The sequence below is a fragment of the Phaseolus vulgaris genome, chromosome 6 (assembly GCF_000499845.2).
Source record: "Phaseolus vulgaris cultivar G19833 chromosome 6, P. vulgaris v2.0, whole genome shotgun sequence".
NCBI lineage: Eukaryota > Viridiplantae > Streptophyta > Magnoliopsida > Fabales > Fabaceae > Phaseolus > Phaseolus vulgaris.
In genome coordinates, this window is record NC_023754.2 from 12,907,163 (window position 1) to 12,935,116 (window position 27,954).

Consider the following 27,954-nt stretch of genomic DNA (forward strand, 5'->3'; position numbering starts at 1 on the left):
CAAGGCACATTAACATAACAATATAACAAACTAATAAAAACTATGGACTCGTTTAATTAGATTAATAATAATTACCTCCTTATGTTTTTTTTCTCTCCAATTGGATTAAGCACCACTTTCTAGGTTTGGAATTTAGTTATTTGGGAATAATATTGGTCTCTAGTTTCTGAACTTTTAATCCTATTATTACATAGACATTTTTTTTTTTTGCATGAGCAACTTGTTAGAGAAGAGTGATCTCTCTACTCTAAAACTACGACTATGGCCAAAAGAAAATAGATAATGTTTGATAGACATTTCAAATGCTGATTTTGTATAAAAAAAATTAATTTTCAAGAAATTTAAATATATTAAATTTCAATTATTTTATTTTAAATTATTTAAATTTTAAATATTGCATTTAGATAACAAAATTCAAATTTACTAAATTTAATTTTTCTTATTCGGATACAATATTTTCCTTATCACCTCATACAAAATTTACTACTTACCTTATAATATTAATGAAATTGATCGAAAATTTTAAAAAAATGTATCCAAATATTATTACAAATAAAGAAATTTTTTGGGTGAGTTGTTTTATGGCATTGTAATATATCCAAATAAAAGCAATAATTAAGTTATATTGCATGAGAAGCATATAGAAGTGTCTGAATCACACACAGTTCTTATTTAATTAAAAGATACATAAGCATTATATATATAGTATGAAATAAGGGTCCAAAATGCTGGGACATTTTTAGTTCAGAGTTTGGTGACCTTTAGAAAAAGTATATTCTAAAGGCACTAATATATGGTTCAGAAACACAGACATGTGCATGGCATTATTGGATCTCCAAATATAGACACTACACATAACTATTAATATATAGTTAGCAAGATCATCATAATTAACCCATGAAGACTGTGCCACAACTTCCACTCTAGCTTTAATTTCAACCATATCTTCAGCTGCATTCAAATATAAACAAATAGAGGTTTATCACTTTTGTAAAACTGTTAATTACTTGATGCATTAAGGGTGTGTCTTTAATCAACAATAATAAATTAATTAAATTAAAATGAAACACTAAACCATATACAATTTTACAAACATATCAAGCATAAAAAAATCCTAATAATCTTGATGCGTCTTTTTAGGTGCAGACATTCGTTTTGTAGAGCACACTATAGTCTAAGATACTTCTATGTTGTGCTTAAACAAATAGCAAAGGATTCTAAACCTTTATACTTGTTTGAATTTTTGTGAATTATATTTTGAAGATGAGCTGTGTATAAAGGATTGAGATACTTGGAGTGTTTCGTTTAATTCATTTATTTATTATTGATAAAAAAATTAATCTTGATATATGCATTAAGGGTGATTCTAATTTTTATTTCACACCATAAATTTTCATCCTACATATGTAATATTTTTCTCCCTTTTTTCTTCTCATCTCTCTTCTTGAATTTTTTTTTTTACAGAAAGATAGGAAAAAATTCATGCAAAAATGTTAAAAAAGGTTATGAATAATCAGGACTAATTAATGCATGTTAACTTGTTTAAAAAATATGGAAGCTTTTTCAAAGTATAGTTCACTTTATAAACATTTATGCTGACAAAATTTTCTCCTTTATTACAAACAGAATTTGTATACGAACAAATTAGTTTACTTGCTTATGAGTTTTTGTAATGTTCTAGAATTGGGTTCTGCTTTTACTTTTATAACTCTTTAAAAAAATAATATATATATATATATATATATATATATATAATCTAATTGATTTTTTTTTTATACTGATACATTTGCATTCCTTTTACTTGTTAAATTTAAAGCTATAAACATAATGGGGATTGAATCTTTGTTTCATCCGTTTATAGTGGTTTTTTAATCTAAGAAAATTCTTGGAACATTTATCTTTTATTCAGAAATTAGCTTTCTGAAATATTAAAATTATAAAATATATTCTGAAAAGTAACAATGGAGAGAGTAACCAAGAAAATTTATTGAGAGGGGAAAGCAGCTTTCCCTTCTTGTCAAGTGTGTTGGAAGTTATTGAGAATGAAGGAACTATGTTTAGGATCCAAAGTTGTGTTTGAAGTTTATAATTTACTTTTGAATGTAAAAGTAAAATTATTTAAAGTAGTTTCAGTTTTTCCTTACATCATATAACTTGATTTCACCTTAAACTAAACATCATATTAATTAAATTAAATATTATTTTAAAAATTAAAAAAATAATAATATCTAAATTATTATTTAATTAACTATCAAGATTTTAATTAACAATTATTTAGATTTTAAAATTGATAGCTAAAATCGTAATAACAGATTAAATACGAATTTAAAAACTATTTACAATAATATTAATTAATTTAGATACCAATAAATTTTTTAATTTTTAAAATAATATATAATTTACTTAATATAAAAAATAATTATTTTTTATTTTTAACTTTTATTTAATGATTTTTTTTTTGGTGGGAAATGGTTAGAGCTAATAATTTTTAAGAAAATACATGTGAAATGTTAAAAATCACGTCTAAAATGAGGAAGCGAAACACAGTATTAATTAATAGGAGAAAGGTGATGATGAATGCTTACACAAGTTGGAGAGCAGTTTGGTCTTGACGTGAATATTGTTGATCAGAAGGTATGAGATTTACAGGGAAAAAGTTCCTGTCATAAGATTGTGAAGGAAGGGACTCACACAGTGTTCCCTGCATCATATTTGATTGTTGTTGTTGTTGTTGAGCTCTCTCATGTTCAGCTATCTGCATCAATAATCAACAATCAACTAACACACCACGTTTATGTGTTTTCTGCATAGATTCTTTGACAGTGTAATGTATGTGTGTGTTAATAGAATAATGAGAGGACCTTAGCTCGCAGATAATTGTTATGGTTTTGCAGCTCAATTTCCTGCACAATATCACCAAACTTAAACCTCAGAATTTGGTTACTCATGCAGAAAAACCTTCATCAATAAGATGAAATCAAACTGCTAGTAGGATCAAACCAATTAAAAGAGAAAAAAGAGAGTCCAAGTTTGATAAAAAAATATATAAACTCGTATTGCAGAAGACAAGAAAAGATAAACCCTAATCAGATTATTCTAACATCATCTTCTTCCTTATTCTGTTTGGGGAACTTGCTATATATGCTAGCTATGGTATATAAAAAATAAAAACAAGTAAAACATAAGTTAAACAACATCAAAGAAAAATATGAGTACCCGTTTTTGCATGAACTCGACATCAGCAAACAATGTTTCATGCTGCAAAATTTTTAGTGCATCAGTCTACAGGAATAAAGATAGACAAACAGGAGGGAACATATGCTACCTACAACGAATTTTATTAATAATTTAGAAGAGAAATATAAGAAAAAATTAAACAAACCTTTTTTATTAGTTAAAATTCAATGAAGTTTTAAAAGTAGAAATTTTTAAAAAATATATAAAAATGTTTTACAAATTCAGTTATGTATAGTTAAAATTTATGTTGTGGAAAAATTAATTTCAATTTTTAAAATCATTAATGGAAAATTTCATCAAAACATATCCAAAAGTGTAAAAGTTCTTGTATCTTTTTTTATTTTTTTTGTAGTTTTTACTCATCTTATATGCATGCTTGGGTTTATAAGAAAACCTTCCAATAACAATTTTATTTTATCAGAAAAAAAAATAAAGAATAAATGTATATATTATTTTCCTGTGAGGAAACCAATTTATACCTTTCTAGACCTAACTCTACTTAATCCTTTCTCCAATCTACCCTCAAGGTTCTTGAGTTCCTTGAGACTCAGAGAACCAAGTGCTTCCCCAAGGATGTGCCTACAAGGCAAAATTCATGTGAGATATGGAAAAAATATAAAGAAAAGAAGTAAGAAACTGACCTGTTTAGGTTCTGAATATCTCGAATTTGTCTTCTCAATTTGGATGATTCTTGCTGGTAAAACTGATTTGATAGTGTTAATATGTGAAGAAGATTATACATATTGTTGGCAAGAAATAGTCAAATATCCACAATATTGTGTATATTTTGAATGAAGAATTAGATTCATGTTTTTCTTTTATCAATAAAAATAAATAAATAAATATAACTCTTTAAGAGGTGTTTTAACTCGTGTACACATCAACATCATAGAAATAAACAGTTTTTTTTATCAGCAATGAATAAATAAAATAAAAGGGATACTTCAGGGGTATCCCAACCCATATACAGAAATAAACACGTTATTCTTTGAATATATCAAATCCCATATGAAACTTTCAATACCATGATATGCTATGATGAAATATGAATCAATAATTTGGAATGGTATTTTCTTATAACTCAAATATACTAAAAGAAGAATATTTACAATTTTTTCAATTAAAAAGCATAATTAAAAAAAATAATGACATTAATATTTTTTAAGAAAAAACATTGACATTAAATAAAATTTAATTAGCTGGAATTTATTCATATTAAAGTTCACAATTTCTTTTTTTGCTTATTAATTGTGTGCTAGATATATTATTTTTTTAGTATGCTAGACATAGAAATACATTAGGGATTTGACTATAAAATCATTGGTTTAAAAAGGCTGTAACTATGAAATGTATGTGCATTTGTTAAATAACCCTAACAAAACATTGTTTTAATATGCCAGTTTTTTTTTTTTTTTATAATTCTTAATAAATTTACCTGCGTATTAACTTCAGATACAGATTCTGCGTTTGTGGAAGCAGCACTTGCCTTTTTGTACCTTTCAATTGTTGCCCTAACACTGCAAAGAATAAACAAGTGAGATCAATGGCACAAATCTATGAACAACATTGAGAAAAATACAAACAATGTTATATGAGTTCTTATATATTTTTCTTAATTTGGTGACATATACCATTTACAACAGCAAATATATGACTCAAGATCCCACTACAACAAAATTATTAAATAAAAACTAATTTTATAAATAAAATAGAATTAATTATTATATTAAAAAAAATTGTATACTATTTTATTGAATAATGTACGAAACTCTAAATGATATAAAAAAGAAAAAGAAACAAAGTATAATTTTAAAAGTTGACTATGAAAAAGCATGACTCGATGAGTTGGAAATTCATTGTTTATATACTAGGAAATCAGACTTTTGTACAAAATGGAAAGACCAGATGATAGGCGTCTACAGTCGTCAACCTTGTACGTGCTTGTTAATGGGAGTCCCACCGCTGAATTTAAACTTGAAAGAGGTCTTAGATAGGGAGACCATTGACTCCCTTTCTATACATCATAGTTGTAGAGAGGTTAGCTGGGGGTGTTAGACAAGCGATTAAAAATAATCTCCTTCAGAGTGTTTTGGTGGGGAATGGGGAAGTAGAGGTTATTATGTTACAATATGTGAATGACACTTTATTTTTCTATAAGGAAACAACTGAAATATCTTTGTACTTAAATATATTTTGAGATGCTTTGAATTAGCCTCAGGTTTAAAAGTAATATTTTAAGAGCAAAATAGGCAGGAATCATTTAGACACTATTTTGATGAGTAAATATACTGCTATACTAAATTGTGAAATGATGAGCACCCTTTTTACTTACATAGGGATGTCTGTTGGGGGGGGGGGTTCATAGAAAAATATCATTTTGGAATAGGGTTTCAAATAAAATTAGGTGTAGATTGGCAAGGTGGAAAGGGAAGCATCTCTCTTTTGTAGGGAGGATATGCCTTTTTTAAAACAATCATTACCTTGCTTCTCCTATTTTATATGTTAATGTTTAAAATACCAACAACTATTGGGTTCAATATTATGAAAATACAAAATAAAGTTTCTTTAGGGATGGGGCTACAATGAGAGAAAAATTAATTAGATTTCGTGGGATGGAATATGTAAGGAATGGGAGAATGGCAAGCTTGGGATTATGGATTTAAGAATTTTTAACATTCCCTTACCTGGAAAGGGGAATTGGAGGTTAGGTTTGGAAAAATGACAAACTATAGAGGGAAATATTAGTCTCCAAATATGGGGGCTGGAGAGAACTAAGGAGTATTGTGGAAGGACATTATATAGAATGCTAAATTGGGGTAAGAAAAAGTATTAGGGTCTGGCAGGACATATAGATTGACAGTGACACGTTGAAAGATAATTTTTCAGGTTATATAATATATCCACCTGCAACGATGCAAGGCTGTGTGAGATTGAAAGATGGGAATATAATAGGTGCACTTTTCAATAGAGAAGTGATACAATCCAAGCCAACAAGGAGATGACCAAGGACTCAAATTACCATTCACACTATGAGAAGTCATCTCAACTTTCAAGTGAAGACCCCACCAAGGATCTAACAGACCTCACCAGAAGGAGAAACGGGCAAAGACCAGAACATCAAATGTTCTTCCTTCTGGTCTTATTAAGAATAAAACAAGTTATAAATAAATTGGGCTCACTTTAGGGGTACAAATAGTAAGATAGGGTAGAATATGTGCCTTTAGTGTTATAGAGGGGTGTAGTTATCATTTTAGCTTGTTTTTGACCTAGTTTCTAGAAGAAGTGGCCTAAGGTGTGGTTTTGACTTAGTCAAACCCTAAAGGAAGCCCCCCTCACACATTTACCATCCTACCCTTGCTTCTTGTTTTCCAAGGCACCATCTCTTATAAATAGGGTGCCTTCCTCCTTGTATTTTCATGTTGAATTTTATAGAAGAAGGAAAACTCTGCACAAATTGTGTGAGGCTTGTTAGCTCTAAGCATTAGGTCTTATCTTGAGTGAGTTGAGAGCTCTCAAGTGGCGGCCCTCTACACTCATCTTTGAGGAAACCACACTCCAAGTGGCGTGTCCACTCTCATTTAATTTCCATAAGCTTTCTTTCCTTCATCCTTTCTTCCATTTTCCATTACACTTTTATCTTTGTGTTGGTATTTCTTGTTTGCTTCATTTCCATTTCGGTTTCCTCCCATATCTTGTGTTTCCTTTCATGTCTTTATATTCTGCACCATACATCATGTTCACCTTATTATCTGATTTTCCTTTTTGTCTTTGGAAGTGAACCTTCACACTTACTTAACTACTTGGTTAAGTTTGTGTCTGGTGGGGATCTTCCCTAAGTCTCACCATATACTTGTTAAAATCTCAATCATAAGTAAAGTGTCATCTTTAAAATGGAATCATCTAAAATCAACTCACATAAAAAAAGGAGTTGATGGTGTGAGAATCCGATCTGAAAGAAGCTTTAATGAGAGAAATATGTGGTATATAGCTTAGAATAGGAAAAAAGGATAAATGGGTATGGAAACATTCATATTCTAAGACTTACATGGTGAACTTAACGTATAACATGCTATATAACAGAACTGCAGGGGAAGACAACTTAGTTTTTGAGAAGTTATGGAGGGTGAAAGTGATTCCCTCAACACAATGCTTAGCCCAGAGAGTGATAAAAAAGTAGAATGGAAACCATGAACAATATTTTTCGAAGAGGTTTAAGGCCTTCCAATATTCTCTATGTATTTTGGGGTTTACAAGATGAATAAATGTCTTAATAATTGGGTTGCACAATGAACCAAAGAGGCATTTATGCCAATTTATGGTATGTAGGTTGAACACAGTTGCAAACAAAGCTTGGGCATGTATGTAGGTGACCATTATTGCAGAAATCTAGAAACAAAGGAATCACATTGTTTCCAGCAATGCTAGACCTGATCCGGTTGAAGTTTTTGCTCCTGCTTTGCTACAAACCTAGTCTTGGTTAACTCGTAAGGTAAAATTTTTAACTTTTTCTACTCTGATTGGTTTTAAAATCTTATTACTTGTCTAAACTCAACAAGGAGAAAACTCGATTATAAGAGGTAATTGCAGTTTCTTGGATATAATTTTTATATTGGTGAGTCACATTGATCTATGCGAGATAGTCAAGATGGGTATAGTTTTTGGAAATTGCAGGGTATGTAGAAATTTTGTTCAATAACACCCCTTCAACAACAAATCTTTCAAAGTTGGTATTGAGTCTACTCTAGCATGGTCTAAGTTTTTGCATGAAGGGTTCTATTACACTATTTGTTGTACATCACTACATTACACTATTTGTTGTAAATCACTACATTGTGGCATGAGGAAAACTTCATAGTTTATTATGTTTAGGGCACAATTGAGGTGTATGATTTTTGGTTTTTTCCATCCCTGCTAACATGTTGTGCTTAACCAACTTATACACCCTGCACCAGTAGTGTTTTTCGTGTCCTTTTGTATAGGGTTGGTTAGGTGCATGGAGGGACACACCATAATCTTTTTGATGTTCAGGTTTTTGTGGTATATGTCATATAGATGATTTATTCTGTATAAGGATTGAAATATCTCTCAAATGCTCCAATTAATTCACTTTTCAATGCCTATAAAAAAACTTTAAAAACGATAATTTATAGGAGAGATAAGAATTTGTAAATTGAGTTTATCATGCATGGAAAATGAAATAATGATCCATTAGTTGGGAAAATCCATATGAATCTGTTTTATTGAATATGGTAGTTGATGGAATTAATGATATTAGTATCATCTTCACAACAACTAGAAACCCCTTTATTCCTTTTTGAAAACTTATTAATGTTCAAAATTCGAATGTCAAGAGCTACTTCCATGAATATGAAGAAGCCAATTATTGAAGAAACAATGAAATATTTTGGTTAGACTTTCTTCCTTAACTAACTTTCAAAATCCTATACTCATTGAACCAACTCACCTCTATAGTTAAAAGAAGTATTTTATGATAGATGACATCATTCTTTTTTAGTCATTTCCTAACGAGTTATGGTCAACAAGATATGTGTAGATTATTCAGGCATTAGGGAAGGGTACAAGAAGTTTTCATATCACAAAAGCTCAATCAGAGATGATAAATGTTTAGTTTTGTAGGTTTACGAAGGTGCACAATGTGATGGACTTAGAGAAAACGTTTCCACTTGGATTGGGAGCATAAAGATCAACATAAGTATATTGAGGTATAAAAGGTGTGTTCAATTCATACATACATATTGTGCTATTCTGGTTTATGTGTTTTGGCTTTGTGTGGAGGGGAAGGTTGTTTCTTTTGTATGCAGGTTAAGCTGTGGGGAGCAGGGATATATTTCGGTTAAGGAGCAGGATGAGAGTAAAGAACTTTGAAGGAATGCGAAGTTCCCATGTATATAACGTCACACAAGGTTTGGAAGAAAGAGTTTTCTGTGGGAGATATTGGATTGATGTCGAAGAAAAGCTGGAAGTAGAATTAAGCAGAGGTTTTAAAGAAGAATTTTTGGAAAGTGGAGTGTTCATGAAAGATCATTGCAAAAGCATGTTGTGATGCTACTGTGGTACATCAGAATTTTCTCTAAGTAGTTGGATGGCTCTGCAGGGTGTTATGGTCAACCAACTGTGTTAGTCTAGTGCTGGGCATTGCAACATTTTTTCATTTGACCGAAACAGGATGTTGGACTTTCCGCTTAGGAAGTCTCGAGCCTGATGTTGCAGCCAAGTAGCAGGCTTTTTCTGAATCTGGAAATGTGAAGGTGCCTTGTAATATATAGTTAAATCTTAAGTTGGTGTGAGTATATGCTTTTTAGGATCAGTTAAAAAGAGGGTGGTATAGGTGTACGAGCGAATTTTTGAAGGTAATGCGGGGCAACTTTGATACCTTTAGGAGTGGTCTGAGGTTTTTTTGAGAGGAGTTAGTCTTGTATGTTGCTGGGTCTGTTTATTCTGGATGCCTAGGCATGTTTGCTTGTGTAGGTTAGTTTAATCTATATGTTAGATTTGATTTTTGGTTTTTGGTTTTTTTATAAAAGGGTTGGGACACCCCTAAAGTGTCCCTCAATTTAATTTTATTAATTCTTTGCTGAAAAAATAAAATAAAATTGAGGTATAAAAGGAATGAGGAAACAAGAAACGTGAGTTGAAGGAAGTATGAAGTCAATTGGGTAACAAAAGAAATGAATACAAAGGTAAAGCACCATCAAACGTATGTACAAGCACTAATTGGACCTACATTCAAAGAAAGACCTAAATGACATTGGTGATAATTGCCAAATTTCAGTAATATTTCATATTAAAATATAGGCACTAATGGATATTAATTGATAAAATAAGTATAAAATAACCCCTAATTTATGAATTTATACCTTTTTACATATTTTGTGACTTTAATTTGAATAAGAATGATTTATTCCCAAATTTGTGTTAATTTTAGGAGTTAAGGGAAGAATGGATATGATTGGGCAAAAGGAGAATATACAAAGCTAAAAAGGGAAAGTTGGAATGTACCAACACTCACCAAAGCTCGTCCAAACTCGCCTAAGCCAGACGCCACTAAAGAATCTTGCTCAAGCGAGCTCAATCTCGCCCAAGAGAGCTCAATCTCGCCCAAGCAAGATTGCTCTAGTAACGTGGGGCCTTTTTTCGTGCTTCTCGCCCAAGTGAGTCCAATAACGCCCAAGTGAGAACACACTTGGCCCATGAAAATTTTGTTAAATAGGAGACTTGACGTGCAATGATTGAGAGGAAAACACCATTAAGTGAGTTGTAATCCAATTGGAGGAATAGAAGATGTTAGAAACCCTAGAGGAGACAACCTTCAAGGAGAAACATATGAAATCTTCTTTTTCTTACACTCCCTGCTTGTAACAACCATCGTGTGTGGCTAATTCTACCCTTTGAGATTGAGAGTAATCTATTCAAACTCTTATGTATTTAGGTGATATCTAAACATAATATTTTGTTCTTGATTGATGATTGGTATTATAATTTTGTTAGTAATGCTTGTTCGCCTTGATCTTGAAATTTAGATTTGAATGGAAAGTACTTCTAAGTTTCTGACCCAAATGATAATGTTTAACATATTTGAATGCTATGAATAAATTTGAAATGTTAATTGCTATGAACGTCTGATCTTACTGAAAAATTGTTTTTATAAATATGCGAGGAATCAATATTTAGGAAGCATCTTAGTAATTTTATATGTGAGGAATCAATATAAATGATTTTTATACGGGCATCAATATCAATCAAAGGACACAATATTTTCATGGTAATAAAAAAACAAAAGAGTGAGAAAAGATGAACCCCAATCCCTATTTTTCACATTGAGCAACAAACTCTTGACTTGTTTTCTTATTAATCATTGTCATCATAAAAAATCTCAACAAACTTTTATTATTTTGGTTTATATTTAATGAATCTTTTACTTGATTATTCAACTGTTCCTTGTGGGTTCAATTATTACTTCTGACAACACATTGCACTTGCCGTAGAATAGTCATCAATTGGGGTGGATTTTAATGTAGTGGAGAGAGAGAATGGTTGGCTGCAAATGAGCTATATTTAAAGGATAAGTGAATGTGAGGAGGTTAATAAAATAACACTCAAAATGGTTGGAATTAGTGTTTGAGTCAATAATGTCATAATTAACTCGAGATATACTTGGGAATAAGGTGGTATGGATGAGGGTGAGAGGAACCCTTATTTTGTTATGGAGTTACGAGTGCTTTCAAAAGGTCATGGTGATCATAGAAAATCTTGTCCAATGCGATGACATAAGCAAAGTAGAAACACATTTAGAGTTTGCGAGGATACGTGTAAGACTATCGTACGGGAGCGAGACTGGTATGAATAAGAGATTCAAAATCAATTGAAATATTTATCATATTGTTCTCAAAGAGGAATTTATTAATACTGGGCACAAAGGGTGTAAATTTCAAGTGTTTGGATAGTAATGAATAAGACAAAATAACTCTAGAGAGTCGATTAAGGGAGTGTCAGTTCTATCATCAAAATCAAAATGCTCAAAGAAGGGAAGTTTGTACAAGTGTGCGAGGTACAAAAAGGGGGATGAAAAATTGGTAGACATGCTGGAGGAAAACATTGACGAACATAGTGGTTAAGGGTGTAATGAACGAAATGAAGAGGTAATGATAGAATGTAGTGACAAAAAACATGAAAATGGTAGTAAAGAGAGAAGGTGGCTCTATAAGGAAAAACTAAACAAAAATTGGTACCAAAATAGAAACATGTCTGTTGAAGAGCACAGGAAAAGGTATGGAGCAGAAAATGACAACAATTTGCAAATTAATAGACATATCTTTTGTATGCATGAAGTTTGGTCCCAATTAGAAGTTATGAAAGAAGGATTGTGTGAAAGACTGGACAATGTCCAAGGGAGGGGCGACAAAAGCAAACCCAAACAAAAATGAGTAAGGGGGAGTCATATGAAGGAAACTCTGCAGAAGGCCAAAAACCAACCCTACCCAAAGCAGCGGATAACACAAAGACCTAATCCCCATTACTCCAAGTTAAAGCAGAGTATAAACTTTGGAGATGTTGCTGGCAATGAGGTAACAAAATCAGAGTATCATGTAACAAAATTAGAGTATAACGTAACAAAATCACAGTATCAAGAAATTATATAAATAAAAATGCAATGTCATTTTTGTAAATATTATTATTTAGTTTTGTTTTTTCAAAGTTAAAAAATAAAGTTTTTAAAACACTTATTTTGGCGCTAGACATATTACACCAGTTTGTTAATCCAACTGGTGTAATATGTTTATTTACCCAACTTTTTGCCTCGTGCTCTTATTGCTTACTCGCGCGTAAAGTTATTTTTCTCGCATTTTCCTTCACACTAGTGCAGAAGGGTTAAAAGAAGGCAACTATTTTCACTTTAAAACGGTGGGTTTCTAGTCGCATTTGATGTACACGTAGTCTTATGTCCAACAGAGAAGAAGGCGACTATTTAACCGCATTCTTAAATGTTGATTTATAAATGTGGTTATGGTAAATAGCCCCATTCTTATATGCTTATGAATGAGAATGCCATCAACGCTTGGGTTGTTCACGGTAATGACACTGTATACACGACATCCACGGATGGTAGCATCAAAGTTTGGAGAAGGGACTGCAAGGCGAAACTACACGCATTGGTGAGCACTGTTGCGGGGTAGAACTCGACGGTGAATGTGCTTGCATTGCACGGTGATGGTGCAGGTTTGTTTTCCAACATTTGCGACGACGCGATATTTCGGTGGGAGTGAGGGTGTGAGAAAAACGGCACGGTGACGATGGAGATGTTTAGGGGTCACAGTGGGGCCATACTGTATATGATCCACATGGCGGGTTTGTTGGTGAGTGCAGCGGCGACAACATCGATTACGACAACAAAAGTGGTAGCAGTGACACAGTAAACACCCAAACACCAGCGAGACAATTAGAAAGTGAGCTTCAAGCAATGACAGAAAAGAAACACATAAGAGAAATGAAAAAAAAAACAAAAACTAATGGTGAAAAAGAAGTAGAGAGGTCGAAATAAACTTACCACGAAGAAGACAAATGTAGGCTTGAGGAAGACGAGGGGAAACACCAGAGCAAAAGAGTTGAAGAGAACGAAAGCGACAGAGAAGGAAGTATGAAAGCGTAAGTGGCGCGCTTTGTCTTAGGGGAAAAATGTTTTAAGAATGTGGTTAAGAAGTAAAGCCGCATTCTTAACCAAAGCGCTTTGTTTTAAGAATGAGACTATTACAAATGACCGCATTTTTAAATGAATTTAATTTAAAAAATGCTACCGCATTTTAAATGACAACGTCTGATCGTAAAAACGCATTAAATAAATGGTCGTTGTTTTTATATTTTGTACTAGTGCCACCATCGCTGTCATGCTATTGCCACTGTTTTGATTCACTTCTACTATCGCTATGCACCTCTTCCTCCACTACTGCTGGCATTGCTCTCCACCACTGTTGTTGGCATCGCTCACAATCTCCTCCACTGTCCTTTCTTTGTAGTGTTCTTTCTTCACTTTTCTTTTCCTCAAATCTACATATGTGTTGCCTTTTTCCTCGTTTTCCTAACTCTTTTTCGATCTTAGGATGCAGCCTACAAACATAGTTGGAAAATCCAAAGAAGACGCTTTACTTCCTAAAGGTATCTCGCTAGGCCTTTCTTTTCTTAGATTTGCGATTTTAGATTTAGAGAAATTTTTATATGTTGTGTGAAAAATCTGTTTTTACTAGATCGTGTTGTTTGCCAATAAATGATGTAAAATGAAAATATGGATTTTTATGTTTGATTGTAAGTGCATTTCTTATTTTTCTTTTCATATCTAGACTTGTGGTTATTGCGATGTTTGCTTGTGTATCACCAATGTTATGTATGAGCAACAATGAATGTTGTGTTGTATATTAATAAATTTATAAAAAAATAAATCTAACATATTACACCGGTTGTGGCCTTAACCGATGTAATATTCCACATACTACACCGATTGTTTGTTCCAACCGATGTAATATGTCCTTCTAGAGCACATATTTTTGAATTATTTTACCCAAATTTTGGAACATATTACATTGGTTTTTACAACCGGTGTAATATGTGATTGACATTTTACCTCGCTAAGACCTACATCGATGGTGTAACCAGTGTAATATGTCTCTTAAAATCGATGTAAAATGTATTTTCTGCACTAGTGATGAAGATGGTGAAACAAAGAGTAACATACAAAGGTTACAAACAAATTATTATAAATGCATTACAAGAATTGGAGAATAGGGATAGGGGAAGGGAGTTATGAGTGATAAATGAGGTTACTTTGCGTAAATGTGAGGGGATTGAGAGGATTTACAAAATGGAATTATTTAAAAGTAATAAAGAGAGAAAAAGTAGAGTATATGTATGTATTTAGAAGACAAAAACAACCATCATAGGGTTTTCTTAGTTTCTTTTCTTCTTTGTAATTCTTTTGTTTTGCCTCCGCATGGAATGCTAAACCTTTTTTTGTTGATTCCTTTGTAATTTCCCATTGAGTTTTGAGGTTTTGGTTAAAATAAAAGAAGAAGATGATTTGTCAGAGGGTATGAGTAATAGGGTTATGTAGTGACTACACGACCTAAAGGTAAATGTAATGTAGTAACCAAAGGTAAATGTAAGAAGAAAGACACTTTAATAACTATAGTGAATGTGTACTCATCATGTACATTCAACTTCAAAAGGGGAATGTAGGAAGAATTAACTCATATTAGGAATAATGGAGGTAGTAAGAAAAAGGTAATGGCAGGGGACTTTCTGTGTGAGGAATGACAATGAAAGGAAAGAGATAAGCCTAATAGGGACTAGTAGAAGGGAATAGGAGGTAGTAAGATATGGGTAATGGTGGGGGACTTCAATGTAGTGAGGAATAACCATGAAAGGAAAAGGATAAGCCTAATATAGACTAGTGGAAGAGAGATTGATAGTTTTACTAAGTTTATTGAAGATACTGGGATGCTAAATTTATCAATAATAAGTAGAAGGTATACTTAGTACAAAGTGAACAACTCTGCAAAAAGTAAGCTAGATAGAGTAATGGTATCAAGTGAATGAAGGAATTTATGGTCTACAAGCAAACATTTGCATTAGATAGGACACTATCTGATCATCGTGCCTTAGTATAGGAGATCATAAAAGTGGATTGGGGCCCCAAACCTTTTAGACCATTAGATATTTGATAATATGTGGGTCAGTTAGAAGTTAGAAGTTAGAACCTTTTGTGAGAAAATAGTGGGAATCTAATATGGGGAGAAGGTTAGCTATTTTAAAAGGAAAATTAAAGCAGATGAAACAAGACTTGAAGGTGTCAAAAAAAAGAAGAGTTTGACAGAGTTGAACAAAGTAAAAAGAATATAATCCTTAAATAGTTTATTTGGACAAAGCCAATGTGGACAATACCTTAGATGCAAAAGGATTTTTGGAGGGGAGACAAATGTGTGTTGAACTTAAGAAATTAAATCGCAGACAAGAGTCGATAGTTATAGACCGAGATCGAGGATTAAATGGATATCATATTGAGATTTTAACTTTAGGTTTTACCATGCTATGATTAATTGGAAAAGGTTAAAAATAATATAGGTGGGGTTAAAATTAATGGAGAATGGTTTGAAGAACATATAGATATAAAAAAAGAAATAAATAAGATATTATGAAGACATATTTGAAGGAAACAAACATGGAAGTTCAACATAAAATTGGGGAATATATAATTTCAAACAATTTCAAGAGAGGATAATAGGATGTTAACGTAGGAACTTACTAAATTAGAAGTAAAAAAAAGTAATATAAAGTTGTGACAACTCAAAATATCCTAGAACATGTGCCTTTACTTCAATTTTTTTTAAGAGGTTTTGGGGCATAATGAAAAATGATATTGTTTTTTGTTGTTAATAAATTTCATAAGAGTAGTAAAAGGCAAAGGTACTAATGCTTCTTTTTTTACACTGATCCCAAAATGTGACAACCCTTAAGGCTTTGATGACTATAGATTGATTTCATTGATGGGTTGTTCCTATAAGATTATTAAAATCCTTATCCATTATATTGAAAAGGATAATGGTAAAAGTCATAGATCATACTAAGATTGTTTTTTTGGTGGGGAGATGGATATTGGATAGTGTATTAGTAGCTAATGAGGTGGTGTGGAAGATGAGGTGCAAAAAGAGAAAATATGTAGTGTTTAAGGTAGACTTTGAGAAGGCATGCGACATAATAAGTTTTGTTTTTATATGTTAGAGAGATTATGCTTTTGCAAGAAATGGATCATTATGGGTGAGGGGCTGTTTAGAGTTGTCTACCACTTATGAGCTAGTCAATGGAAGTCCAACCCAAATATTTAAACTAGGGAAAAGGTTTTGGCAAGGACACCCCTTAGAACCCTAAACCCTAAACCCCTTATGAGCTAGTCAATGGAAGTCCAACCCAAATATTTAAACTAGGGAAAAGGTTTTGGCAAGGACACCCCTTAGAACCATTTTTTTGTGTTAATAATTTTTATGGAATTGTAAGGAATAATTAGGAGGGACATAAAAAATCAGATGTTACATAGGGTAAAATTGAAGAACAATGGGGTAAACGTGAATATACTTCAATTTGTAGATGACACTTTGCTCCCGTTAAAAGACAATCTTCAAATATATTTGTTATGAAATGTGTCCTTAAATCTTTTGAACCATCGTCTGATTTAAAGGTGAATTTTACAAAAAAAAAGTAAGTTGGAAGGAGTGGGAGTGGAAAGCTGTATATTCTTGAAAGATTTTCTAAAATTTTAATGTGAGGGGTTAAGCATTCTATTGGTCATTTGTTTGGGGATGCCAATTGGAGGGAATTCTAAGAAATATCAATTATGGGAGAAAGTAGTTGAGGGTAAAGGAGAGACTTTCTAGGTGGAAAGGTAGACATCTATCCTTTGAGAGGCGAGTGTATCTTATCAAATTCATATTATATGTTATCCCCTTATTTTGTATATCATTTTACAAGATGTATGTCACAGTGGGAAAGGAGATTAGGAGAGTTTAGAAGAACTTTCTATGGAGTGAGGGTAGGAAGATGACATGAATTATATGAAAACAAATGTGCAAGCCAAAACATGAGGGGAGATTAGGAGTTAAAGATGTAAAGAAGTTTAACATAACTACTAGCTAAATGAAAATGGCGTCTAGGTGTATAGAACCAGGAGCTAAAGAAATGAGGTTTTGAATTTAAAATATTTTTCTTGGAGGATCTTAAATGCCATGGGGATATAAGACAAAAGAGTCTTGATGGTGGAAGGATCTTAGGAAAATGAGAGGGGATAAGAGCAAGGAAGGTGGTTTGATGAAAATGTAGTTTAGAAAATAGGAAAAGGGTCGAAATTCAAGTTTTGGGAGGATAGACGGGCTAGTTTGGAATCTTTGATGAAAAAGTACTCTAGATTATATACAAATGCAAACTTTAAGGAGGTAAAAATTGAAGAAATGGGCACTTGGAAAGGACATAGGTTGCAATGGAATCTCTAATTTGCAATGGTTTGATTGGGAAAGGAACCGACTATATAACTTTTGATCTAGGACATTGAGGGTGTTAATCTGAGAGCTGAAGCCGAGGATGATTGGTCAAGGAAAGATGATGAGATCAAACATCATATAGTGAAATTGACATATAGTAAGCTCTAAAATGAAGTCTTTTCCGAATAGTTTTGAAAGTGTAAAACCTTAGTTTCGGCCCAACATTCCGTATGAAGGGTATTCTTAGATAAACTGACAACAAAATTCAGCTTAAAAGCTAGAAAGGTTTTGGATGGGAGCACATTATGTGTCATGTGCAAGTCAAGGAAACTATCAATCACCTATTCCTAATTTGTGGGATTTCCAATGAAATACGGAACATGTTAACAATTGGTTGGGCATTATCAATGTCCACCATGAAAATCCAATGTCACACTACCAGCAATTTGTATGCCAGGAATTTACCAGTAAAGAAAATGCTATTTGGAAAAATTTGTGGGTGACAGTAGTATGGGAGAATCTATACCAGAGGAACAATTTCACTTCTAAGGATGAAAGTGTGAATGAAAAAGAGATCTGCTGCAAAGCCCAAGGTTTGGGCATGGATGAAAGTCAAGAACCCAAAGGGTAGTTTTTCTTTCTTAGACTAGTGTTTGTGTGCAAAGGTATGCATAAAAACTTTACAGTAATAGGAATTTTAAAAGGTGTTATAGAAGTAGTTAGAAGGAGGTAGTAGAACAACACACAATTTTGATGTTGTATGCATAGGCAACATATGCTACAAGGAAGGGTAGTGCTCTCATTGGGTGGGTGTGGTCTTGTTTGTTGTTGGCACAGGTAAAAAGCTTGGATGCAGGACCAATAAATTATATCAGCTGAGGAACCAAATGGCAGCACAGAAGAAAACTGTAGCACACAGCTACTGTCAGGACTGAGTGAAAGAAGGGGAAAACAAGACAAGGGGTGCAGCCAGCCTATCCAACACTAAGCACTGATCAATATGAATATACTACAAATATCTTGAAAACTGGTGTTGTTATATATATATATGTATATATATATTAGGGTTTATATGATGCATCTATATACATGATTAATTATGGTTAGTCTATATATTGTATATATGGTGCAATTTAAACTAACAGTATTCGTTTGTCTTATATAGGCCATCCTGTCAGTATAAAAGTCAAAGAAATTGAAGAAGAGAAATACAACTCACAATGCAGTTCTTCCACTAAAATTTCCATATATGTATATGCTCTGTAAACTCATAATCCATAAAATATAAATGATTTTCCTATATTAAAGGGTGTTTCATTTAACGAATAAAAAAATAAAAAATAAAAAATTATATAATGTAAATTCATAAATAAGATTAAATATTAACATTTCCTTACTTTTGATTTCTTATATGACATGAAAAATAATATGATGATCAAGAATAAACATTCTTGTTCTTCTGCAAATGATATATCTAGTAATAAAAATAATACTCTCTTCAAACAATAATAAATATCATTTTAAAGTTTTCTTACACAAATACAAAATCATAATAAATAATTTTTTTTACAAAATTAACTTTATTAGTCATTTTTAGTTTGTGTTTTCTTCTTAATCTTGTTAGGAGTGCACATATAAACAGATAATTAATATTACATTCAAAAGTTGAAATGAGACTTATTTTAAAACTTTTTTTTCTCTTATAGTTGTGAGGAAAATAGAGTATATTATAATAATTTTATTTTTTATTTGGAACATGATTATTTGAATCTTACTGTTATATCTCAACCTTAATATTATCGAGGATCTGATTGGCTGTCCCTGCCAAGCTGGCACATAATCCAATAATATCATTGGATAAAATAAATATAACAAAACTTGAAAAGTTCAGAAAATGTGTGACCACTGTGTCATTATACATGGTGTAATAACCATGAAAATCCCTATTTTTCACCTGGATTATCTTAAAACCCTTTGAAGATTGCTGTTGTAGTTCTTGTTTGTGTCAGTGAACTTTGAAACCTAAGAAACGAGGGTCATCAAGTCTCAGAACTTCTCATTGGATCGTACTCTCTTTCTTTTCTTTCTTCACACACCTTTGTCACTTATTTTTGTAAGGGCACAAACCATCTGAAGCTGAATTTGTTTATATATATAAACTCTTATTCTTTGAAATATTCTAAGGAATAATGTGAAACCCCTCTCACCCTTTTTGAAAACTTCTTAAAAGTTCAAACTTCGAATGGCAAGAGTTAATGCCATGAGTACGAAGAAGCCAATTATCTATGATCCTCTGGCCATAATGTAAATGTAAGTTTCCATTTTTATTGAAGTTTCCAAAACACATAATTGAGAGTAGGTAGAAGATTGACGTCGAGTGAAGAAGCTTTATTTCCTCAAAGATGAAAGAAATGAAAAAAGATGAAAGAGAGAGGGTGCTTTGCTTTTAGCCACTCTTAGAATCTGATATCATGGTATCACTTTTAGCAACTCAGGGTAAAAAACAAACCATCCACAAAGAATAACATCAAAACACCATAATACATAACTTCCTTAGGATACTAATTTTTTAATAAATTCTACCAAATGGGAAAGAAAATTAACTTACAATTATATATAAAGATGAACCAAAGAACCTGAAGAAGAATAAATGCCACTGTGCCCTCATGTCCTTACTGAAGAACTAAGAAATAATACTTCACGTGACCAGTGAATCGTATTTTTTAACATTAGAGAACAAATTATATTTATTCCATTTCAGTATATTAATTTATAATTTATAGAAGTTCGTGAAGCTTATGGGGGTATCTTTGTTTTGGAAATGGGATTTTGTGAAAAAAAAAAGAAAAAGTGAGCAAATTCTTTTATTTTTAAATTAATAAATATAATATCATAAAAATAAACAGAAGATGGTGATGTTAAATCTATGTTGATTATCATCATTTTATTCTTATTTTGTAATTGTTAAATAAAATATTTATAAGAAACAAAATACATGTCCTTTACTTCTTGTAGAAAAAGTGGCCACCCAATTCCATGAATATTTCAAGATCCCCTCTGCCAGAAATTTCAAAAGCATATAGAGAGTTTTTGACATTGATAACACCACACAAGCTGGGAAACCCTAACTGCACCATGTTTCCTTGACCCTATGGTAAACGACAAATAGTAATGAAGAGTGGGAAACGAATTTTAGACTTTCATGAACACCTAGATAATATTTAATATTGAACAGATGAGAAGGGGGAAAAAATCTGTTTCACTGTAAGCGGAATCTTAAAATCTTTGCCTGAAGAAACCCTAATATTTGGGTTTTGGAAGGTTCACATATTCATAACTACCTTGTACGGAAATAAATTCAAAAAAAGAGTTTTAAACATTCTTTTACTATTTACTTTTCACAGTTAGGTTATAAAACTGGAAGATCATATCCCAGATTCGACTGCCCTAAAGACTTATCCATGAATGGATTTAGGTGTGACTAATGAAAAATCGAAACCCTAGATAACTTGAAATTTTGATGAGCTGACAAGTTAATCAGGAGTGGCAAGAAAAAGTGATGATGAGGAGGAGGAAGAGAAGAGAAGATGATCAATAATGAGTACATGCAGCTTTATGTGGCAGACTTTTGTAGGTTTTATGGTTGACATGTTTAGGGAAAGAGAGAGAAAGGAAAAGGATTGGAAAAGGCTTAAGAGCATGGGAGAATATACACAAAGAAGCTAAGATCTCTGACTTGCAAATCTTTGTAACCCTATTCAAAGCTGTTCCTGTTCTTCATCTATCAAGTGCTACTCCTAGTATATATCACCTTAACTCCTATTTCTATCTCTCATCACTGATCTGCAACCTTTCAAACAAACAGTTGGGTGACAAGAATAAAAGAGCAATAGGTTTGTGAGTTAAACGACATACATATACCATAAAGCTCATTAAGGAAACTAAAATTAACATTAAAAAACACAAACAAACAAAAGGGACAAAATTAAAGTGTTGGGGGAGAAAGGAAATTCACACTTTGAACTGAAAAATGGCTTGCTCCTATCTTAACCTCATTCAAAAGATTTAAAAAAGAGAAACTGATATTCATATATCAGTTTTCACTTGTCATAACAAGTTGGACACATTTTGAGACAAAATCACCAAGCATTTTGATATTAACAAGCAAAACCAAAGAGCTTTCTAATTAAGAACCTTCAAGATTTGGGGATTACAAAAATTAAGAAGGGTTTGTGTGTTGGTATAACCTGTTGTTGGCATACTCATACAAACGGCCACGGCTTGAGAAGACAACAAGGGCAACTTCAGCATCACACAGAACTGACAGTTCATAAGCTTTCTTCAGCAAACCGTTGCGGCGTTTGCAGAAGGTGACTTGCCTATTTGTGGTGTTCTCGATCCGTTTGATTTCAATCTTCCCTCTTCCCATCTTCTTTTGAGAAGATCCTTCTTGAGCTTGATTTGGAAGCTCCATGGTTTGAAGCTAAAAGTAATTAGTTATACCAAAACCAGATAATTAGTCAGTACCCTTGTTCAATCATTGAAAAAAATATATGCAAATCAAATTATCAAATAAACTGAAGAGAAAGGGAAAGAAAACAAAAACGAAAGATGTGAATAATTGTATATGTGCCTAAGGGTTTGGTGTGATCTGGATTTTGGCATGCTATAAGTTAGTGACTAACCATGAAATTAGATAGCAATATACAGAAAAAAAAAATATTTAGGGTAAGAGGGTGCAAACAAACAAGTCCACTATGTTATCTATACCTTTGGAATCTGAACTATATGTAGTTCTTTGGTGTTAACCTTGAACTCAGGTACAAAGGGTGCAAAATATGGAAGTGAGTTGGCCTAGCAGACAGGTATTTATGGACTGAAAATAGACCCTCCAACAATTACCCAACTCACACTAAAATTTAACTTCTCTTGTGGGAGAATTAAAGCATGAGAGAGAGAGAGTAAGTGACTTGAGGTTCACCTTTCATGCTCCATAAACCATCCATTTCTTCATGTATGGGGAAAAGGAGAGGGAGATAATGAAAGGGTCTTTTCGAAAGTGACTTTAATTTGTTAATGTGGGGTTTGATTCAATTTCAATGAGAGGGACATGAACATAAAAGTTTGAACGCAAAATTCTGAAGCTTCAAATGTTTAACTCATCATAAAAGAAAACCATTTTGCTTCTTGGAATTTGAGTTTTTGCATTTTACTTCAAATATGGCTTTGTTTACACTTATAGAAAAAAAAAAGTAAAACAACCCAAAATTTGCTAATAAATTAAAATTAACATATAAACTTTTTTTTTAACAAATAAAAGTTAAAATATAAGTACAAATTTATATTAGAAGGTTTTTTCCACTTTAACTAATCCCACTACATTTGATTATTTTGTGTATTTTAAAATTGAAACCTGAGAGTTTCCAGTGACTCGTGATCCTCTCTCTTGAATTATTACAGTTTCAACTAAGAAGGGTTCCCACGTGACGTCTGATCATAATCTTCAATTAGTCTTTGTGGGGATGGGAAAGTTGGTTTGAAATTTTCACTTGAAAATTTTCTTCCTTTTTCCCTTTTCTGCATTTCGATTTTGATGGCCTGGTTAATATATCAAAAGCCGTAATTTAACATTTGGATTTTGAAAGGAACTATTAGGCAGTGTATGTAAAATAGGTGACACGATGATATATAGGTTACTGACCATGTTATAGATTTTTTTCATATGAAGGATTGAATTTTCCACAGTATATAATAAACATTTCACAGTTTTTTGGGGTTTACCACCATTTATACCAACATATGTGGATTAAATTGTAAATGAATGATGGAACTTGTAATGGAAAGAAAAGTAAAAAGGATAGATAAACGTGTAAGAGTCATGCCAAAGTTCTCTAAAAATAATGCTTGGAGATTCAATAAAATAGAAAACTTCAATTTATTGCTATCTCTAATTCCTAATTTCTTTTATCGGCATCCTAATCCCTAATAAAAAAACATTTCATTTGGAGAACAAGCCTTAATAGCAATGTAACAGGAATAATCTTGCAGATAGAGGAATAGATATATCATGTAAACTATATATCCGTTATAAAGAACAAGATATATCTTGTTGGCATTTATTTTTGTTTGACATGTTGGGTGTCTACCTGAGTTTGGAACATAAATAACTAGTGAATAAACATAACATATGATGTGCATAACAAGATCATACAACACTTTCATCAATTTAACATGTCAGATTTAAAAAAAAAATGAGAACATTACTTGAAAAACAATTTGGATGGCAATAATAAAAATAATTTGGAAATATAGAAATAATGTTATTTTTAGGAATGTTGTGATAGATGGAGAGGAAATATTCGCCCAAACTCAATTAAAAGATTGGCCATGATTCAACATAAATTTATTAAAGCAAGTTTCTCTTATTGATTGGTGTTTATGAAAAATTTACATTTTAAGCATTCAAAAGTGAATTTTGTTTATTAACATGCTCCCAAGTCAAAATAAAATAACTCACAATATAGTTACTGATTTGCAAATGTTGTTATCTGATCTAGTATGTCATAGTTGAGCTATGAACTATGAACATTTTCATTTTCTTTCTCCAACAGAATTATCACACGTGAGTGAGTAAACTTATAATGCAAAAAACAGCATGGCCTAATAGGCGGTGTAGCCCAACACGAGGGGAGTGCGGGTTTGAAATCTCGAGCACATTATGCAATAGACTTTAACCCTCATCACCTTCAAACAACAAGGGTGTTAGACGATCAATAGTGTACTTGTGGTCTTCTAACTTAGGGCTAGATGAAAAGTGGGAAAATGAAAGTCCAGGGTTCCAACAACTTTTGCAGAAGAAGGTATAAGGCGAGATTATCACGATCAAGGGGCACATGTCACTCGTCAAGTGCACCAAGATAAACCTGGACACAATGTTCAATCAATCAAATTTTTTGATTGGGAGCCAAACCGTAAATCAAAAGGTGGAAACGAAGTTAGCAACAAGCTTATGGTGTCTCATCTGAATCAAAATCGAAAGAAAAGGTTAGGCTCTTTCATGATTACTTTACGGCAAGTGCATCGTGTTGTCATAAGTAATAATTTGTCCTAAGAACGAATATTGAATCCACGAGGAACAGTTGAATAATCAAGTAAAAGTTGAATAATCAAGTAAAAGATTCACTAAATAAAAAATAAAATAATAAAGTTTGTTGGGAGGTTGTTATTTTTTTTATCAGCAAAAAGTAAATAAATTAAGAGGGACATTTCAGGGATGTCCCAACCCTTATACAGTACCCATACACCACATGTGATAAAACACATGTAGTTTAAGGCTTCCAATCCTGAGAAAGTTGTACATTACAACAAATCCCTACTCCCCTGGGATTCATCCCAGCTTCAAAATAATAGGGAACTACATAATAATATGGTACTAATCTCATCTAGCTAAAATGCATAATCACAAGGAACTATAAAACAACAATAACAGTTACAGTGTTTCTGTCCCATGAATGAAAAACCTGCATTGTTCGGCAAAACCCATAGTATTTTCCCCATCCTGGATCACAAGGGGTTTACTCCTTAATAACACCGCACTCCTGCATCACCTAGATCTCGTTTGCAACTCTCTGCGTCTGCTCATCTCCCACCCTGTTCCATAAGACCACTTTATAGCTCCATCTGGTTTACCACAGCATAAAGCTTTTCCATCCTTAAGCACTCCTGCATAAAGAACAGAAAACAGGTTCTCCAATGTTACCCTACATTTTAGAAAAGAATGCAGCTCCTTCACCACACCCCCACTCTCACACCATCTCTATACACCTACCACGCCTCCTACCTTCTTCACTCCTACTAGCCACCTTCCGCTCCATTTATTTAAAGCTTGTGATGCATGATATTGGATTTAAAATCCAGTCCACTAAAGAGTAGGTGAAAGAGTTTGATATATGTTTTAACCACAGCCTTGATTTGATTTGTGCCTTTTGGAATATCTCCTCTGCATCTACTACACCCTGCTTAAACACCACCTCATTCCTTTGGTCCCATATACTCCTCAAAATTGTTGTCCAAACCCCTTTCCAAACCAGATTTTGTTTATAATTAACCTGAAATAAGTGGAAGCTCTCAAAATTGATCTTTATATCATTATGTTGGGCAAGCACTATACCAAACCATCTGAAGCACATCGACCAAACACACAGTGTATGTTTACATTCCATGAAGAGATGTTGACTGGATTCAGCCGTGGTCTGACATAGAGCATATAAGGTATTATTCAACATCACCCCTTTCCTACTCAGCCTTTCTCTAGTTGGTAGACTGTCCGTTAGAGCCCTCCATGTTGTGGTCACCACATTAGGGAAAGTTTTAGTCTTCCAAAGAAGTTTAAACACCTCTAGGTGTGTTCCTCTTCCTTGGTTAGCCAAGCATGCATAAGCGGAATTCACTGAAAAACACCTTTCATCTCCACTCCCCCACGTATGGCCATCCTTCTCTTCTCGATGCAGACTAGTCGTAGATAAGAATATTAACATCTCTTCTTCCAACTTGGATTCCCACTCAAATCTTGCACGTCTCCACCTTAAGTTCCACCTCCATACCACATCATCCCATCTACCCACCTCTTCCACCTTTTGCCCCTGGTTCAATGACAGAGAGAACAATCTAGGAAACAAGATTTTAAGGCTAGAATTCCAATCCATATGTCCTCCCAAAACCTTACTTTATCTCCACATCCTAGTTTCCACCCTACTTCTTTTTGGAACCATCCTTCATCTCTGCCCTCCCCACAAACTTTAGCCAAATCTCTCCACCACCATGATTGAAGTTTCACTGGTATTCGTGAGACTTCTGAACCCAATCCATACTTCGAGATCACCATTTCCTTCCATCTTCCCTTCTCTTCGGCTATAAGACGCCATTTCCATTTAGCCAGTAAAGCAGAATTAAAGTTTTGAATATTTCTTAGTCCCAGACCACCTTCCTCTCTTGGTTTGCACACCATTTTCCAACTAACCCATGAAATGGGTTCCTTCTCCTTCCCCCACCCCCACAAGAACCTTCTCTGGATTCTAGTAATACTCTTGCATACCGCAACCGGTGCTCTGAACAGGGACAGATAGTAGAGTGGTACTGCAGTAAGAACAGATTTGATTAGGCATATTCTCCCCACCGTAGATAAGAATCTCCCTTTCCACAGATTAAGTCTGGCTTTTAATTTGTTTACCACCGGATCCCAAAACTTTTTCTTCCTAGGGTTTCCTCCTACTTCTAGGCCCAAATACTTAAACAGAATACCCATCTGTGCGCAATTCAAAGTTTTTGTGTAGCATGCCATATTGTGTCTAGGAACATTAATACCTGTTAATTTTGACTTATAGAAGTTAATCTTCAACCCTGAAGCCACCTCAAAACCTCTGAGAATAGCCTTTAGAGTCACCACATTGGTGTAGGAATCCTCACAAAGGAACATTGTGTCATCCGCAAACTGGAGAATACTTAAATCGATCTCGTCCCTACCAAACTTAAGGCCTGTGAGCAACCTAGCCTTCAGAGATTGTCTTACTATACCAGTCAATCCTTCTGCTACCACTAAGAAAAGAAACGGAGCTAGAGGATCACCCTATCGTACTCCTCTAGAGGGTTTAAATTCCTCCATGGGGCTTCCATTGACAAGCACTGAAACTGTAGTGCTTTCCATACATCCTCGGATCCAAGTAATCCACTTACTGTGAAACTCCAACCTCTGCAACATGTCATAGAGGAAAACCCAACTGACCGAGTCGTAGGCTTTCTCAAAGTCTACCTTCAAACATAACCCACTCCTCCCGCTCCTCCTCAAATCCTCGATAGCTTCATTGACCAAAAGTACACTGTCTAGAATCCCTCTATCCTTTAAGAACGTCGATTGGCTGTCATCTATAATGGAGGGTAGAACACTCTTTATTCTTCCTGCTAAAACCTTAGAGATAATCTTATACATAGCCCCTACTAAATAAATAGGTCTATACTGTTATAGCAATATAGGATCCCTTACTTTAGGGACTAATGCTATGAAAGAAGCATTGCACCCCTTTGGAATATGACCAGAAGCATAAAAGGAATCCATAGCTCTCATAACCTCTTTCTTTATGACCTCCCAGCTATTCTTGATAAAGTTAAAATTAAAACCATCCGG

The 27,954-nt window shown here is 33.2% G+C and overlaps 1 protein-coding gene across 4 annotated transcripts; it reads right to left on the minus strand.

The window, feature by feature from the left end:
- Positions 1-647: 647 nt before the first annotated feature.
- Positions 648-22,867, minus strand: LOC137831143 (agamous-like MADS-box protein MADS1). Of its 4 annotated transcripts, none has more exons than XM_068638697.1 (9): positions 22,756-22,867; positions 22,022-22,257; positions 4,673-4,754; positions 3,879-3,940; positions 3,717-3,816; positions 3,217-3,258; positions 2,862-2,903; positions 2,586-2,755; positions 648-951 (listed from the first exon to the last, which is right to left on the minus strand). In XM_068638697.1, exons 2-9 carry the CDS (start codon positions 22,246-22,248, stop codon positions 948-950), a joined length of 729 nt encoding a protein of 242 aa, XP_068494798.1. In that variant the 5' UTR covers positions 22,249-22,257; positions 22,756-22,867; the 3' UTR covers positions 648-947. The 4 variants fall into 4 exon arrangements, with proteins under 4 accessions (XP_068494798.1, XP_068494797.1, XP_068494799.1 ...); XM_068638696.1 differs by having other exon boundaries at positions 22,545-22,756; XM_068638698.1 differs by lacking the exon at positions 22,756-22,867 and adding an exon at positions 22,460-22,499.
- Positions 22,868-27,954: the final 5,087 nt, after the last annotated feature.

What these genes read in the sequence shown, in the direction of transcription:
- LOC137831143 (XM_068638698.1), bottom strand. An exon ending in GTAGAGTTAGGTCTAGAAAG is followed by an intron (nt 3,259 to 3,716) that starts GTATAAATTGGT and finishes AAAATTTTGCAG; the next exon opens with CATGAAACATTGTTTGCTGA. An exon ending in ACAATTATCTGCGAGCTAAG is followed by an intron (nt 2,756 to 2,861) that starts GTCCTCTCATTA and finishes TTATTGATGCAG; the next exon opens with ATAGCTGAACATGAGAGAGC.